The 16,470-nt window shown below is 43.2% G+C and overlaps 1 protein-coding gene across 1 annotated transcript in view; it reads left to right on the top strand.

The window, feature by feature from the left end:
• Window positions 1–16,470, top strand: part of LOC121587490 (netrin receptor UNC5C-like) — a 326,918-nt gene that overhangs the window by 155,142 nt on the left and 155,306 nt on the right. The window contains exon 4 of the mRNA XM_041904465.2: window positions 169–272. Coding sequence (XP_041760399.2) covers window positions 169–272 — 104 coding nt within the window. The remainder of the gene's footprint in view (window positions 1–168; window positions 273–16,470) is intronic.

Below are 16,470 nucleotides of genomic sequence, written 5' to 3' on the forward strand. Positions count from 1 at the left end.
TACAGTTAGAATCACAGTTAGAATGTTTGCTCTAATTGTATATTACCTTTAATACTCTTATATGATCCTTAGCCTACTTTTGATGGTCCTTTGAGCCAGATGGATTGGGGCACACTTCATATTTGATCATGATTGCTCAATAAATGTTTTGCTTTGTTTTCCCTCCAGATCTCAAGAAAACATTTGACCATGAGCCACTGGGGAAGGAGGTGTCACTAGAACAGGAAGTGCTTCTGCAGTGCCGCCCACCTGAGGGCATTCCTGCTGCAGAGGTATTTATCACGTTGTAGGAACATTCACTCGTACTGGGCAGAAACTGGTTGAATCAATGTTGTTTCAAAGTAATTTGTCGATGAATCGTGACGTGGAATCTATGTGGAAAATACATTGTATTTGCATAAAGTCATCAAAATAAACTGTTGTTTTAAGGGTGAAATTTCAACCACAGAATTATGTCATCATGGTAACCAATTTTCAACATACACAAACCTTGAATAAAATATATTGAATTTGTACTTTTAAAACAACGTCAGATCTTCAATGTTATAACCACTATCAACAACAACAACAAAAACAATAGGCTGGGCAGCACCTCCTACTGGAAATTAGATATATCTACAGCTATCCATTTGGTCTCCCATTCAGGGTTTTAAATAAGCCCTGCCTTGATATTTGTCACTGACTACTACCAATGTGCCATCGTGCACAGCAAATTCTCTAGTGTTAAATCAACTCTGACCGGTGTCTATACGGGTCCACACTGAGTGTTAAATTAAGACTGTGCTTAGTGCTGATGGTCTTACACTTTATCAGTGTTAGGGAATTTACAATTGCAGTGTTATGCAATAATACCTCATATAGTATTTTAACACAAAAAAGTATTAGATCCCCTGCTGATTTTGTACGTTTGCCCACTGACAAAGAAATGATCAGTCTATAATTTTAATGGTAGGTTTATTTGAACAGTGAGAGACAGAATAACAAAACAAAAATCCAGAAAAACGCATGTCAAAAATGTTATGAATTGATTTGCATTTTAATGAGGGAAATAAGTATTTGACCCCTCTGCAAAACATGACTTAGTACTTGGAGGCAAAACCCTTGTTGGCAATCACAGAGGTCAGACGTTTCTTGTAGTTGGCCACCAGGTTTGCACACATCTCAGGAGGGATTTTGTCCCACTTCTCTTTGCAGATCTTCTCCAAGTCATTAAGGTTTCGAGGCTGACGTTTGGCAACTCGAACCTTCAGCTCCCTCCACAGATTACCTATGGGATTAAGGTTTGGAGACTGGCTAGGCCACTCCAGGACCTTAATGTGCTTCTTCTTGAGCCACTCCTTTGTTGCCTTGGCTGTTTGTTTTGGGTCATTGTCATGCTGGAATACCCATCCACGACCCATTTTCAATGCCCTGGCTGAGGGAAGGAGGTTCTCACCCAAGATTTGACGGTACATGGCCCTGTCCATCGTCCCTTTGATGCGGTGAAGTTGTCCTGTCCCCTTAGCAGAAAAACACCCCCAAAGCATAATGTTTCCACCTCCATGTTTGACAGTGTGGTGTTCTTGTGGTCATAGGCAGCATTCCTCCTCCTCCAAACACGGCGAGTTGAGTTGATGCCAAAGAGCTCGATTTTGGTCTCATCTGACCACAACAGTTTCACCCAGTTCTCCTCTGAATCATTCAGATGTTCATTGGCAAACTTCAGACGGGAATGTATATGTGCTTCCTTGAGCAGGGGGACCTTGCGGGCGCTGCAGGATTTCAGTCCTTCACGGCGTAGTGTGTTACCAATTGTTTTCTTGGTGACTATGGTCCCAGCTGCCTTGAGATCATTGACAAGATCCTCTTGTGTAGTTCTGGGCTGATTCCTCACCGTTCTCATGATCATTGCAACTCCACGAGGTGAGATCTTGCATGGAACCACAGGCTGTGTGTTTCTTCCATTTGCGAATAATCGCACCAACTGTTGTCACCTTCTCACCAAGCTGCTTGGCGATGGTCTTGTAGCCCATTCCAGCTTTGTGTAGGTCTACAATCTTGTCCCTGACATCCTTGGAGAGCTCTTTGGTCTTGGCCATGGTGGAGAGTTTGGAATCTGATTGATTGATTGCTTCTGAGGACAGGTGTCTTTTATACAGGTAACAAACTGAGATTAGGAGCACTCCCTTTAAGAGTGTGCTCCAAATCTCAGCTCATTACCTGTATAAAAGAGACCTGGGAGACAGAAATCTTTCTGATTGAGAGGGGGTCAAATACTTATTTCCCTCATTATAATGCAAATCAATTCATAACATTTTTGACATGCGTTTTTCTGGATTTTTTTTTTGTTATTCTGTCTCTCACTGTTCAAATAAACCTACCATTAAAATTATAGACTGATCATTTCTTTGTCAGTGGGCAAACGTACAAAATCAGCAGGGGATCAAATACTTTTTTCCCTCACTGTATAGTTTGCACCAGTGGAGGCTGGTGACTTGAAAAATTGAGGAGGATGGGAGACTCACAGTATAGGTGCGGACCGCACGGAGACGACAAAGCGTTTTTCAAAAACCGTCAAATTATATTTACCTAAAACATTTAATAAAGATATTTTATAGTACAATATTATGGGGAATATGAATGACGGTATGAGACATGAGTTGAGGTGTTCAGATGCTTGACTTCAGTGCAGGACAGGGGTTGAGGTGTTCAGACGCTTCAGGCTCATCATGGATGGATGGTTTTGGAGAACAGCTCAACTCTTCCACTCAGGGCAGGACAGGATTTGACTTGGAAGACAAAAAACAATAACAAAACACACTACACAGTTAGACAAAAGACCTAAGAATGAGCTAGTCCAAGCAAGGAGTAAAATCATTGGTGTGTAATAATGTAATTGTGTTTGTGTACAGTGCATACGGAAAGTATTCAGACCCCTTACCTTTTTCCACATTTTGTTACTTTACAGCCTTATTCTGACATTGATTAAATTGTTTGTTTTTTTTCTTCATCAATCTACACATAATACTGTCGTGACGTGTCTTACTTTAATGTATGGTGACTGTTATTTATAGAATCAACTAACTATGTTTAATTGTCACTCGATTAAATTATTCATGTGCAATTAACTCAATAGGAATTTGGGGCACCATGGAAGAAGTTACCATCTCCCGAATTAAACTCTTAGAAGATATGTTATATATCGATAACAGTCACTTATTAAATAATTACCTCTTATCAGTCTCATTCTGAACGTCGCATAATCCTTGAACCTGCAAGAACCCTAACCTTATTGATGAATCAGCAATACACAAATTGGCTTAAGTATTTATTTACTAACTAACTAAATAATAACACAATACAAACACACACAGGTTATTGATTACTAACGTAATACAATGAAAACAGGTCCCTAGTGGACTGGACTAACAATAGCATGAATGCTTGGGTAGAAGGAGGGTCAGAGTGGAAGGGAGAGAGAGATTCAAACTATCGTGGTTACATTGGAGACTACGCTCACAGTAATCATAATACTTACCATCTTTGATCCTCATTCCATGACAGTCATGACAGTCCCCCTCTGGTGGTTCAATCTTGGTATTATTCTGGAAGTTGCAACCCACCATAAAAATGACCACGGGATGTCTTGGTTGTGGATCATCGTTGCGGTTCCCCTCTGGTGGTTTACCTTCGGAGGATCTCTGCAAGCTGCAGGCCACAACAAGAATGGCCAGGGGATGTCCTGGTTGGGGATCGCCATTGCGGTCGTCCTATTGTGGTTTACTCTGGAAAGGCTTTCTTCCAACGGAGCGGTCCACCACAAGAATGGGCAGCGGGCATCCTGGTTTGGCATCGCCATTCTGGACCCATCGTCCGGTCATTCATGCTGGTAGATCTGGGCAGTAACTTAGGCAGATGTTGTTAACAACGCACGCACACACACACTCAAAAAATACATAATTAAATGTATTTCCCAAATGAGCGGCGTTGTGGCACTAACTGATGGTTGTATGGGGAACTTGTTTATGGCTCTATCACTTCGTGTCAGAGAAAATGAAACAAAATGAATAAAAGTGTAAACAAAAGGAGATACAAAATATAGTTACCACACCTTAATCATCTAATTGGACTGTATTCTATATACGTCCACGGTCTTGGCTAAATGACTCTATCATGGCATTGTCTCTAATGTCATGTCAAGGGTTTTCCTACTTAGTGGTGTGTTGCTTAGGCACTATCCTACATGATAAGTCTACAGTTTGTAAGGCACTAGCTTCGGACAGTCTACAGGGATGACCTATGGACTTCTGGGGAGAAACTGGTGAGTACGGTAGCTGGAGAATCAAAGGACTCAGGGTAAATGTAACTTTACCAAGGCTGGTGTTTTACTCGGACCCTTAAGTGATCCTAGCATAAATCATTGAATGTTCCATTGTACATGTGCGTTTATGCTTACACAAGCACGCATGCCAAGGGAAAGAAAACCAAGTATCCTGGTAGGCTCCAACCTGTTCAGAATGAGTCTGACTTTATCAGATAATTTTCATGTCAATGCCTGGAGGTCAGTAAGAATTGGTGCAGAGGGAACCTGTAGTGGTTTTACTACAGGTCAGTGTCTTACACCATTGTAGTGGCGATACGTATGAAGGAGTCTATTTCATAACTATGTTATCCATGGAGTAGCTAACCTCATGACTGAAGTACTCTATAAGCACTGAATCAGTCGTACGCGGTGTGATCATGGTTCATGACTTCTAATATTATTCCTCCTGAATGGAGGGTTCTATTTATTAGTGGTATGTGTGTTAACCATCAGAAGAGTGTTTTGGGAGATTCCCTTCCACGTGTTGCAATCTGAGTGACTACTAACTCCTCTGTCGCTGTTGTCAAGGGCAATTTGACTTGTTAGGTCTCTAACCTTCTTACTGATTGTCTGGACTGACTGTTGCTGGAATTGGTACTGGTACCCAAGGGGACCAGTTATCCTACCAATTTATTCTGAAATGTTATCCTACCGGAATACATTTTACTAGTTGCATTGTAGTTGAAACTGGTGAAAAGGTGAAAAGTCCACTGGACTTCCTTTACGACCAGTGTGGTACACCTCAGTGATATCTCAGATGTGTTCCAAGGTTATCCCCGTCGAGGGGCTTGTCCGCTCCTCTATGTTGTCATGGGGAAGTTTACAACTAGATTTGTTTCCTGCTCTGGCAGTCTTGTAAAGTGTTGCTCGTTGTCTCTACCCCCCCCACCGGCCTTGACGAGGCTCATCATGTGTCTTGGCTAGTATTTCCCCCCTTTGTGTATTATGACTCCCCCACCAGTGGTGGGTGTTGGTGTCCGAGGCACAATCGAAAAGGTCGGACCCTTTGTACGAGTTGTCAGCAGCCACGTGGTTAGTAGATTGGCTGTAACCATTCAACCAAATCTCCTGGTGTTTGTGCTTGAAAACGCTCAGTGGATTTCGTGGCCTGTCAGTCACCACAGCGTCCATGTATGGCGACCGTTCCAGTACCTGCGAACTGAGACGAGGATATCTTTCTGTGATATGGCACAGTATTTCACCAGTGTGAATCATCGGGTCAGTTGCGGGTCTTACGCCGTTAGTTTCATTGTAAGGGGTTTCAGTCCCCCTCAAAGCGGAAAATGTAACATTGGAAGCAGAGTACACTCTGCACGTCGATGCTTTTATTCCTTAGGACAAGAGAAGTTAATCTCAGCTACAGTATCGCATGACTCCAAATGGGGAGTGAAGTGGCTCATTCACAGAGACTGCTGGCTTGAAATCATGAAAGGACTGGTCAATCCGGTTTGCTGATTGAATGTGACGAGAGATCGCAATATCTCCTTCGGTCAGATGCTTCACAGATAAGTTTAGAGACATCTTTTTCGAAAAGGGTTCTTTTGATAGATGCTCTTTGTGGATGACTGTCAGCGGTCAGCGGTAGGAGATGACAGTATGGTCAGTGGAGACGGCATGGTTGCCTGTGACCATACTTGGTTGGTCTTCCAATCCATCAGTGGGATCAACCGATCCATCAAGTCTACTCCAAGTAGCAGGGGTTCACTTTCGAGGCTGGTAACACACACAGGGTGAACAAGCGATACATCTTTGAAGTGAAGTTTCAGCATGAGTCGCATTGTGAGAGTCGAGGTAGTCTGGGTCAAACCTCGAAGTGAAGTATCGCATCGTTCTGTTTTCAACAAATGTTTAGCTGGGTTCAAAGCCCTTTTGAGATTACTGAATAAACGTTTGAGAGATGAGCGATATTGTCGAGCCCGAATCAATTAGCGCATGACAGGTTAAACAGTCCTCCAGGACTGTTTCCAGGTATGGTCTGTTTGAGTCGCGTTTGTGGTCTTCCCCACAAAGTGGAGTGGTCGTTCGTAAAGACGTGATGTGTCATTTCTCTTCATGGTGGAAACAGATTGATTTATCGGGTTTCGAGTGGAATTGGCTCTTGCAAAGTGCTTGACCTTTTTCTTCACAACATTTGTATCAGAGACAATAGACAAAGCTCGTGGGCTTGTGTCTTGATTGAGCGGGCCCTGGATAGGGTCTCGAGTGAGAGCGGGAGTAATTTGACTGTTAACGTCCTTGCTAAGGGTGTTAATTCTGGCGGACCTGTTGTCCGGCAATTCCACACCTAGTCATAGTGACTTGTCTTTTTCCTGTTTATCAAATTCTTTCCGGTTCTTTATTTCTCTTAGCAGAGCTTTTAGCGAGTATTGCTGTATGCTTCTGTCGTCATTGAACCCTTTTTCACCCTTGTTATCCTTGTGCTCTGACACTTTGGTTGGATTGGATGCAGGAACGTAGCGATTCGGTCAATTGTAGTGGTAGTCGTTTCGCTGGTGACGTACTTTACAGTTATTTCAACCGTGGTGGGTATTGATATCGTGGTTTCGGGTAGAAACCGTTGTTGTGCGTCATCTCTTGATGCTTCAATACCTGATAATGCACCCTCTAACTGGAGTGAGTGCTCCTGTTCAAACTCCAAAACCGAGATGTCACGGCTCTTAGCGCTGCGCACTTTTGATGCCTCAAAAGCTGTGCTCGCAAGCTCTCTGAGTTCTGAGATTGGCAAACCAACGTGGGCTGTAGGGCCCAAGTAGTTAATGAAGGTGGGATACATGTTCGACAGAAACATTTGTTTGAATAGTAATAGCTCTTCCATTCTGGTTTCAGTGAGCAGGCCAAAGTAAGCTGAACGAAGCCTATGATAGTAAGCTTGTGGGTGTTCATTCCGAGCTTGCTTGACAGTGTTAGCCAGCAAGCTGTCGTGTTTCGAGTCGCAGAACCACTGAATTCTATTTTCAAAGCTGTGGCAAGTTTAGCGTAGTCGTTTTGCACGTGTTGCTGTTGGAGACAAATTAACCTTGTCACGTGTACTTATTTCAGACACATGAGTGTCGCACTTGCTCCGTTCAGCCTCATACTTATCTGACATGGTTTGCAGGTAGAGGGCTTGAGTACGGAGCGAGAGATTCAGTGGTGAAATTTCCTCCACTTGCTTAGAAATCAATATTTCCATCTTCATCACCTGAATTCTCACATCATTCATTTGGTCAGCGGCTTCAACGAGTTTCGCTGATTTGTCATTCAACTTGGTCATTGTGTTCATTAACTGATCGTCTTTGGTGTGCAGCATTTGGACTAGAATATTATTGCTTTGGGTAACATTCATCAAAACTGCATGTATGTTATCAAATTGCACGCTCCTGTTTGTAGATAACTCGACAGATGTTTCTAGTTTGGCGTGGACTTCATCGTATTTAGTTTTGGCTAAATCAAGTTGTTCCTGTAGAAGACGATTTTGTTGAAGAGTTTGTGCTCGTTCGTCATTATACGTTTTTGCAATTACTTTTAATTGTTCCGTTTTCAAACGCAGTTCCTCGGTTAACGGAATGTATTCCTCATCTGCTTTTGTCATTAGTTTCCCGGTTCTCTCCACCTGTCCCTTCATATCAATAATTTATTGCTCGTGCTTCAGCTGTGCACTGTGGTATTGGACCGATGCCAATCTCTGATGGCGAAACATCAGGGCTAAACTGGAGAGAGCCTTTACAAGGCCTGCGCCTGATGGTTGATTTTGGAGAGCGTTTGTCGCAATTTCTGCTGTTTTCCCGCTAATGGCATAGTTAGGGTTGGCATCGCTGCCGAGGTCAGCGATCAATCCTTTTATGGGTGTGGGTTCACTAATTAGCGGGGGAGTGGGGATCCCCCCTCTCCGATAGCTTGCACATTATTATTATTTATTTATTTATTTTTTAAGTTTGGGTTTTGAGTTGTTGGAAGCTGCAAAAAATATTTTAATCTATTTATAGACGTTAATGAACCATCACTACTGCATCAATAATGTGGGAGTTGGATGTGAAGTTTAATATGGAAAAGTTAGTGTCTCCTTTGTTGAACCAAATCAATTTGGATCTTATCCAAATGATCAACCTGAAAAGGTATGTTCGGCAATTTCACTTATTAAATTGAATGAGACAATGATATCCAGTCAGTTGAGATCATCATGAGATTAACCCGTAGTTACACACTATAAGAACACATTTTGCCCTCACATAGAATAAATGTAAAAAAATATATATATATACAGTGGGGAAAAAAAGTATTTAGTCAGCCACCAATTGTGCAAGTTCTCCCACTTAAAAAGATGAGAGAGGCCTGTAATTTTCATCATAGGTACACGTCAACTATGACAGACAAAATGAGAAAAAATAATCCAGAAAATCACATTGTAGGATTTTTAATGAATTTATTTGCAAATGATGGTGGAAAATAAGTATTTGGTCAATAACAAAAGTTTCTCAATACTTTGTTATATACCCTTTGTTGGCAATGACACAGGTCAAACGTTTTCTGTAAGTCTTCACAAGGTTTTCACACACTGTTTCTGGTATTTTGGCCCATTCCTCCATGCAGATCTCCTCTAGAGCAGTGATGTTTTGAGGCTGTCGCTGGGCAACACGGACTTTCAACTCCCCTCCAAAGATTTTCTATGGGGTTGAGATCTGGAGACTGGCTAGGCCACTCCAGGACCTTGAAATGCTTCTTACGAAGCCACTCCTTCGTTGCCCGGGTGGTGTGTTTGGGATCATTGTCATGCTGAAAGACTCAGCCACGTTTCATCTTCAATGCCCTTGCTGATGGAAGGAGGTTTTCACTCAAAATCTCACGATACATGGCCCCATTCATTCTTTCCTTTACACGGATCAGTCGTCCTGGTCCCTTTGCAGAAAAACAGCCCCAAAGCATGATGTTTCCACCCCCATGCTTCACAGTAGGTATGGTGTTCTTTGGATGCAACTCAGCATTCTTTGTCCTCCAAACATGACGAGTTGAGTTTTTACCAAAAAGTTATATTTTGGTTTCATCTGACCATATGACATTCTCCCAATCCTCTTCTGGATCATCCAAATGCACTTCAGACGGGCCTGGACATGTACTGGCTTAAGCAGGGGGACACGTCTTGCACTGCAGGATTTGAGTCCCTGGCGGCGTAGTGTGTTACTGATGGTAGGCTTTGTTACTTTGGTCCCAGCTCTCTGCAGGTCATTCACTAGGTCCCCCCGTGTGGTTCTGGGATTTTTGCTCACCGTTCTTGTGATCATTTTGACCCCACGGGGTGAGATCTTGCGTGGAGCCCCAGATCGAGGGAGATTATCAGTGGTCTTGTATGTCTTCCATTTCCTAATAATTGCTCCCACAGTTGATTTCTTCAAACCAAGCTGCTTATCTATTGCAGATTCAGTCTTCCCAGCCTGGTGCAGGTCTACAATTTTGTTTCTGGTGTCCTTTGACAGCTCTTTGGTCTTGGCCATAGTGGAGTTTGGAGTGTGACTGTTTGAGGTTGTGGACAGGTGTATTTTATACTGATAACAAGTTCAAACAGGTGCCATTAATACAGGTAACGAGTGGAGGACAGAGGAGCCTCTTAAAGAAGAAGTTACAGGTCTGTGAGAGCCAGAAATCTTGCTTGTTTGTAGGTGACCAAATACTTATTTTCCACCATAATTTGCAAATAAATTAATTAAAAATCCTACGATGTGATTTTCTGGATTTTTTTTCCTCAATTTGTCTGTCATAGTTGACGTGTACCTTTGATGAAAATTACAGGCATCTCTCATCTTTTTAAGTGGGAGAACTTGCACAATTGGTGGCTGACTAAATACTTTTTTCCCCCACTGTATATATATATTTTACTTGCGATTCTTCACCATTAGGGGTCACTGATCGCAGAAAACTGAACTCTAACAGGAGTACAGAGGGAAGACGGGAATTTCAACGTGACACAGGAAAAACAAAATGGCTGCTCTCCCTTTGTTAGCTTAGTATCTAGTGCACAGCTAACCTTTCTTATACTTGTTTTAAGAACACAACAGGATCCCATACACTACGGGAAGGGGTTTACTAGTGACGTTCGGCATTCTCTTTGCTAGCACTATATTACCGGAACGCGCGGAAACATAAGAGATACGCCTATGGCCTATCCACGCTACTGAAGCGCGATAGGCAGATAGATAATAACTCCGGCCCGGTCAACTAATATATCTATCCAAATTTCTATCATTGCTGGCCCTATGTCCTCGCTCTAGAAATTAATACTGACCGAGTCAACTCGCTCCTGAGACGCGAGAGACAGAAATAGTACCCCTTTGGCCCAACGGGACTATATCTGAGAATACCTAAATTGGCCGGCCCAATATGTCCTGGCCCGTAGCATTCAGTAATTCACCCTACACACTGACTTTACGTCAGATATACAACACCGGAGGCAACCTCTAGTATCTTGTTCAAATGGAAACACACACCTCAACAACAAATCCTGCCTACGGCTCTACTGGTGTATAACGTAACCTGGGAGTATAACGTAATGTGCTGCACAATTCATATCAACTAAATTCAACAGTAAGGCCTCATTCTATCTTAGATTCCTCGCACGGGGGCTCCAATATGTCGTGACGTGACTTACTTTAATGTGTGGTGACTGTTATTTATCGAATCAACTAACTATGTTTAATTGTCACTCGATTAAATTAATCATGTAACAATTAACTCATTAGGAATTTGGGGCACCACGGAAGAAGTTGTTTAATAAGTTACCATCTCCCGAATTAAACTCTTAGAAGATATATGTTATATATCGATAACAGTCACATACAGTGGGGGAAAAAAGTATTTAGTCAGCCACCAATTGTTCACGTTCTCCCACTTAAAAAGAAGAGAGAGGCCTGTAATTTTCATCATAGGTACACGTCAACTATGACAGACAAAATGAGGAAAAAAAATCCAGAAAATCACATTGTAGGATTTTTTATGAATTTATTTGCATATTATGGTGGAAAATAAGTATTTGGTCAATAACAAAAGTTTCTCAATGCTTTGTTATATACCCTTTGTTGGCAATGACACAGGTCAAACGTTTTCTGTAAGTCTTCACAAGGTTTTCACACACTGTTGCTGGTATTTTGGCCCATTTCTCCATGCAAATCTCCTCTAGAGCAGTGATGTTTTGGGGCTGTCGCTGGGCAAAACTCCCTCCAAAGATTTTCTATGGGGTTGAGATCTGGAGACTGGCTAGGCCACTCCAGGACCTTGAAATGCTTCTTACGAAGACACTCCTTCATTGCCCGGGCGGTGTGTCTGGGATCATTGTCATGCTGAAATACCCAGCCACGTTTCATCTTCAATGCCCTTGCTGATGGAAGGAGGTTTTCACTCAAAATCTCACGATACATGGCCCCATTCATTCTTTCCTTTACACGGATCAGTCGTCCTGGTCCCTTTGCAGAAAAACAGCCCCAAAGCATGATGTTTCCACCCCCATGCTTCACAGTAGGTATGGTGTTCTTTGGATGCAACTCAGCATTCTTTGTCCTCCAAACATGACGAGTTGAGTTTTTACCAAAAAGTTATATTTTGGTTTCATCTGACCATATGACATTCTCCCAATCCTCTTCTGGATCATCCAAATGCACTCTAGCAAACTTCAGACGGGCCTGGACATATACTGGCTTAAGCAGGGGGGACACTTCTGGCACTGCAGGATTTGAGTCCCTGGCGGCGTAGTGTGTTACTGATGGTAGGCTTTGTTACTTTGGTCCCAGCTCTCTGCAGGTCATTCACTAGGTCCCCCCGTGTGGTTCTGGGATTTTTGCTCACCGTTCTTGTGATCATTTTGACCCCACAGGGTGAGATCTTGCGTGGAGCCCCAGATCGAGGGAGATTATCAGTGGTCTTGTATGTCTTCCATTTCCTAATAATTGCTCCCACAGTTGATTTCTTCAAACCAAGCTGCTTACCTATTGCAGATTCAGTCTTCCCAGCCTGGTGCAGGTCTACAATTTTGTTTCTGGTGTCCTTTGACAGCTCTTTTGGTCTTGGCCATAGTGGAGTTTGGAGTGTGACTGTTTGAGGTTGTGGACAGGTGTCTTTTATACTGATAACAAGTTCAAACAGGTGCCATTAATACAGGTAACGAGTGGAGGACAGAGGAGCCTCTTAAAGAAGAAGTTACAGGTCTGTGAGAGCCAGAAATCTTGCTTGTTTGTAGGTGACTTATTACTTATTTTCCACCATAATTTGCAAATAAATTCATAAAAAATCCTACAATGTGATTTTCTGGATTTTTTTCTTCTCAATTTGTCTGTCATAGTTGATGTGTACCTATGATGAAAATTACAGGCCTCTCTCATCTTTTTAAGTGGGAGAACTTGCACAATTGGTGGCTGACTAAATATTTTTTTCCCCTACTGTATATATATATATATAAATATTATATAAATAATTACCTCTTATCAATCTCATTCTGAACGTAGAATAATCCTTGAACCTGCAAGAACTCTAACCTTATTGACAAATCAGCAATACACAAATTGGCTTAATAATTTATTTACTAACTAACTAAATAATATCACAATACAAACACATACAGGTAGAGTGTCAACCATTTTAAGCCGTGGGGCTTCCTGGTCTGAGGTGAATTTCGTCACAAGGCTTTTTATGCACTCGGGGTAAAAGGGGCGTTCCATCATGTTTGTGCTCATCTGGGCGTGGCCACTGACTGAGAACAAATCAATATGGAAAACAATCATCTCATCTAGAATGCTAAAATCACATTCATTTTACATTTACATTTACATTTACGTCATTTAGCAGACGCTCTTATCCAGAGCGACTTACAAATTGGTGCATTCACCCTATAGCCAGTGGGATAACCACTTTACAAATTGTTTTGTTTGTTTTGTTTTTCTTTATTTTTTTTTCTTTTATTTTTTTTTTGGGGGGGGGGTGGGGCGGGGGGTAGAAGGATTACTTTATCCTATCCCAGGTATTCCTTAAAGAGGTGGGGTTTCAAATGTCTCCGGAAGGTGGTGAGTGACTCCGCTGTCCTGGCGTCGTGAGGGAGCTTGTTCCACCATTGGGGTGCCAGAGCAGCGAACAGTTTTGACTGGGCTGAGCGGGAACTATGCTTCCGCAGAGGAAGGGAGCCAGCAGGCCAGAGGTGGATGAACGCAATGCCCTCGTTTGGGTGTAGGGACTGATCAGAGCCTGAAGGTACAGAGGTGCCGTTCCCCTCACAGCTCCATAGGCAAGCACCATGGTCTTGTAACAGATGCGAGCTTCAACTGGAAGCCAGTGGAGTGTGCGGAGGAGCGGGGTGACGTGAGAGAACTTGGGAAGGTTGAACACCAGACGGGCTGCGGCATTCTGGATGAGTTGTAGGGGTTTAATGGCACAGGCAGGGAGCCCAGCCAACAGCGAGTTGCAGTAATCCAGACGGGAGATGACAAGTGCCTGGATTAGGACCTGTGCCGCTTCCTGTGTAAGGCAGGGTCGTACTCTCCGAATGTTGTAGAGCATGAACCTGCAGGATCGGGTCACCGCCTTGATGTTAGCGGAGAACGACAGGGTGTTGTCCAGGGTCACGCCAAGGCTCTTCGCACTCTGGGAGGAGGACACAACTGAGTTGTCAACCGTGATGGCGAGATCATGGAACGGGCAGTCCTTCCCCGGGAGGAAGAGCAGCTCCGTCTTGCCAAGGTTCAGCTTGAGGTGGTGATCCGTCATCCATACTGATATGTCTGCCAGACATGCAGAGATGCGATTTGCCACCTGGTTATCAGAAGGGGGAAAGGAGAAGATTAGTTGTGTATCGTCAGCGTAGCAATGATAGGAGAGGCCATGTGAGGATATGACAGAGCCAAGTGACTTGGTGTATAGGGAGAATAGGAGAGGGCCTAGAACTGAGCCCTGGGGGACACCAGTGGTGAGAGCACGTTGTGCGGAGACAGCTTCTCGCCACGCCACTTGGTAGGAGCGACCGGTCAGGTAGGACGCAATCCAGGAGTGAGCCGCGCCGGAGATGCCCAGCTCGGAGAGGGTGGAGAGGAGGATCTGATGGTTCACAGTATCAAAGGCAGCAGACAGGTCTAGAAGGACAAGAGCAGAGGAGAGAGAGTTAGCTTTAGCAGTGCGGAGAGCCTCCGTGACACAGAGAAGAGCAGTCTCAGTTGAATGACCAGTTCTGAAACCTGACTGGTTTGGATCAAGAAGGTCATTCTGAGAGAGATAGCAAGAGAGTTGGCTAAAGACGGCACGCTCAATAGTTTTGGAAAGAAAAGAAAGAAGGGATACTGGTCTGTAGTTGTTGACATCAGTGGGATCGAGTGTTGTTTTTTTTACACAACAATTAGATGCAAACCTCATAACTGGGAAGTGTACACCCCCAGAAATACAGTTATGTTGTTCCACCGGCTTTAATGATATCACAACATAGTAACGAATTTGACATGATTGTTCTTTAAGTCGCCACCAACCATTTCCCGCGTTCTTTTAAGTAGGAATATTGTTTCATTATCCACTTTTGGATGTTGGAGTCTTGGCGGGAAGACTTCCTTTGTCTCACAGGGAAATTCCCTCTCCCAATACTGCATGGCACGGAAAATAAAGTTTCTGCAAGTAATTTACGACTGGTCATAAAACTGGCCCCCAGGAAAGGGGGTGTTCAAACCTTTGCCTAGCCGGCATCTTTGATCCTTAGCCCATGAAGGCAAATCATGACAATCCCCTATAATAACAAAGCGAAAACCGTTTTTTTGATATTTTTTGATAAAAATAATAATTAAACACCTTATTTACATAAGGATTCAGACCCTTTGCTATGAGACTTGAAATTGAGCTCAGGTGCATCCTGTTTCCATTGATCATCCTTGAGATGTTTCTGCAACTCGATTAGATTCCACCTGTGGTAAATTCAATTGATTGGACATGATTTGGAAAGGCAGACACCTGTCTATTAAAGGTCCCACAGTTGACAGTGCATGTCAGAGCAAAAACCAAGCCTTGAGGTCGAAGGAATTGTCCAAAGAGCTCAGAGATAGGATTGTGTCGAGGCACAGATCGGGGGAAAGGTACCAAAAAAGGTGTGCAGCATTGAACGTCCACAAGAACACAGTGGCCTCCATCATTCTTAAATGGAAGAAGTTTGGAACCACCAAGACTCTTCCTAGAGCTGGCCGCCTGGCTAAACTGAGCAATCGGGGGAGAAGGGCCTTGGTCAGGGAGTTGACCAAGAACCCAATGGTCACTCTGACAGAGCTCCAGGGTTCCTCTGTGGAAGAGAACCTTCCAGAAGGACAACCATCTCTGCAGCACTCCACCAATCAGGCCTTTATGGTACAGTGGCCAGATGGAAGCCACTCCTCAGTAAAAGGCACATGACAGCCTGCTTGGAGTTTGCCAAAAGCACTGTATGTGATTGACTAGATAGAAAATTGACAGGTCTACTCACAGTACTTGGAGAGGAAACATTCAATGTGCCAGTGGATGAGAGGGCATATGAGACATAGCTTCAGTTCATGTCAGGAGAGATTTGACAATGGTAGTGGACAAGAAACATATTGTAAAGTGGTTATCCCACTGGCTATAAGGTGAATGCACCAATTTGTAAGTCGCTCTGGATAAGACCGTCTGCTAAATGACGTAAATGTAATGTAAATGTAAATACAAATAGCATATAGTGACCGACCGCCTTGATTCGGTCTTTGTAGCAACATTTGAAATTGTGTTTTTTACATTGGATAAAAGCAGAGACACAGAGCTTCAAAATGGTATATCATACACTGCATTTGAGAAACAATGGGAAAGTAATTCTGCTTTGAAAGTTGATCAACTTGTAACCTCACTTTTGAGAAAATGACCTTTAAATGTTTTGGTACATACTGGAGAGCTATTATTTGTCTACACCCATTCAGCATCGTTCACACCCTCTTAAGCTTTAGCTACACCCATCTCTCTAAGGGTTGATCCGAGCGTTCTGTCCTAACAACAGCAGTCAAGCACCCAAGCTAACTGGCTTACGTTGGCTAGCTACTTCCAGACACAAATGAGAGAACAGCTCACTGTCCATTTTACTTGCACTAGCAGTGCTGGTTAGGCTGTTTTTATGTTTTTCAGAGCGTTGGTGACTGCAACTGTGC

The sequence above is a fragment of the Coregonus clupeaformis genome, chromosome 18 (assembly GCF_020615455.1).
Source record: "Coregonus clupeaformis isolate EN_2021a chromosome 18, ASM2061545v1, whole genome shotgun sequence".
Lineage (NCBI taxonomy): Eukaryota > Metazoa > Chordata > Actinopteri > Salmoniformes > Salmonidae > Coregonus > Coregonus clupeaformis.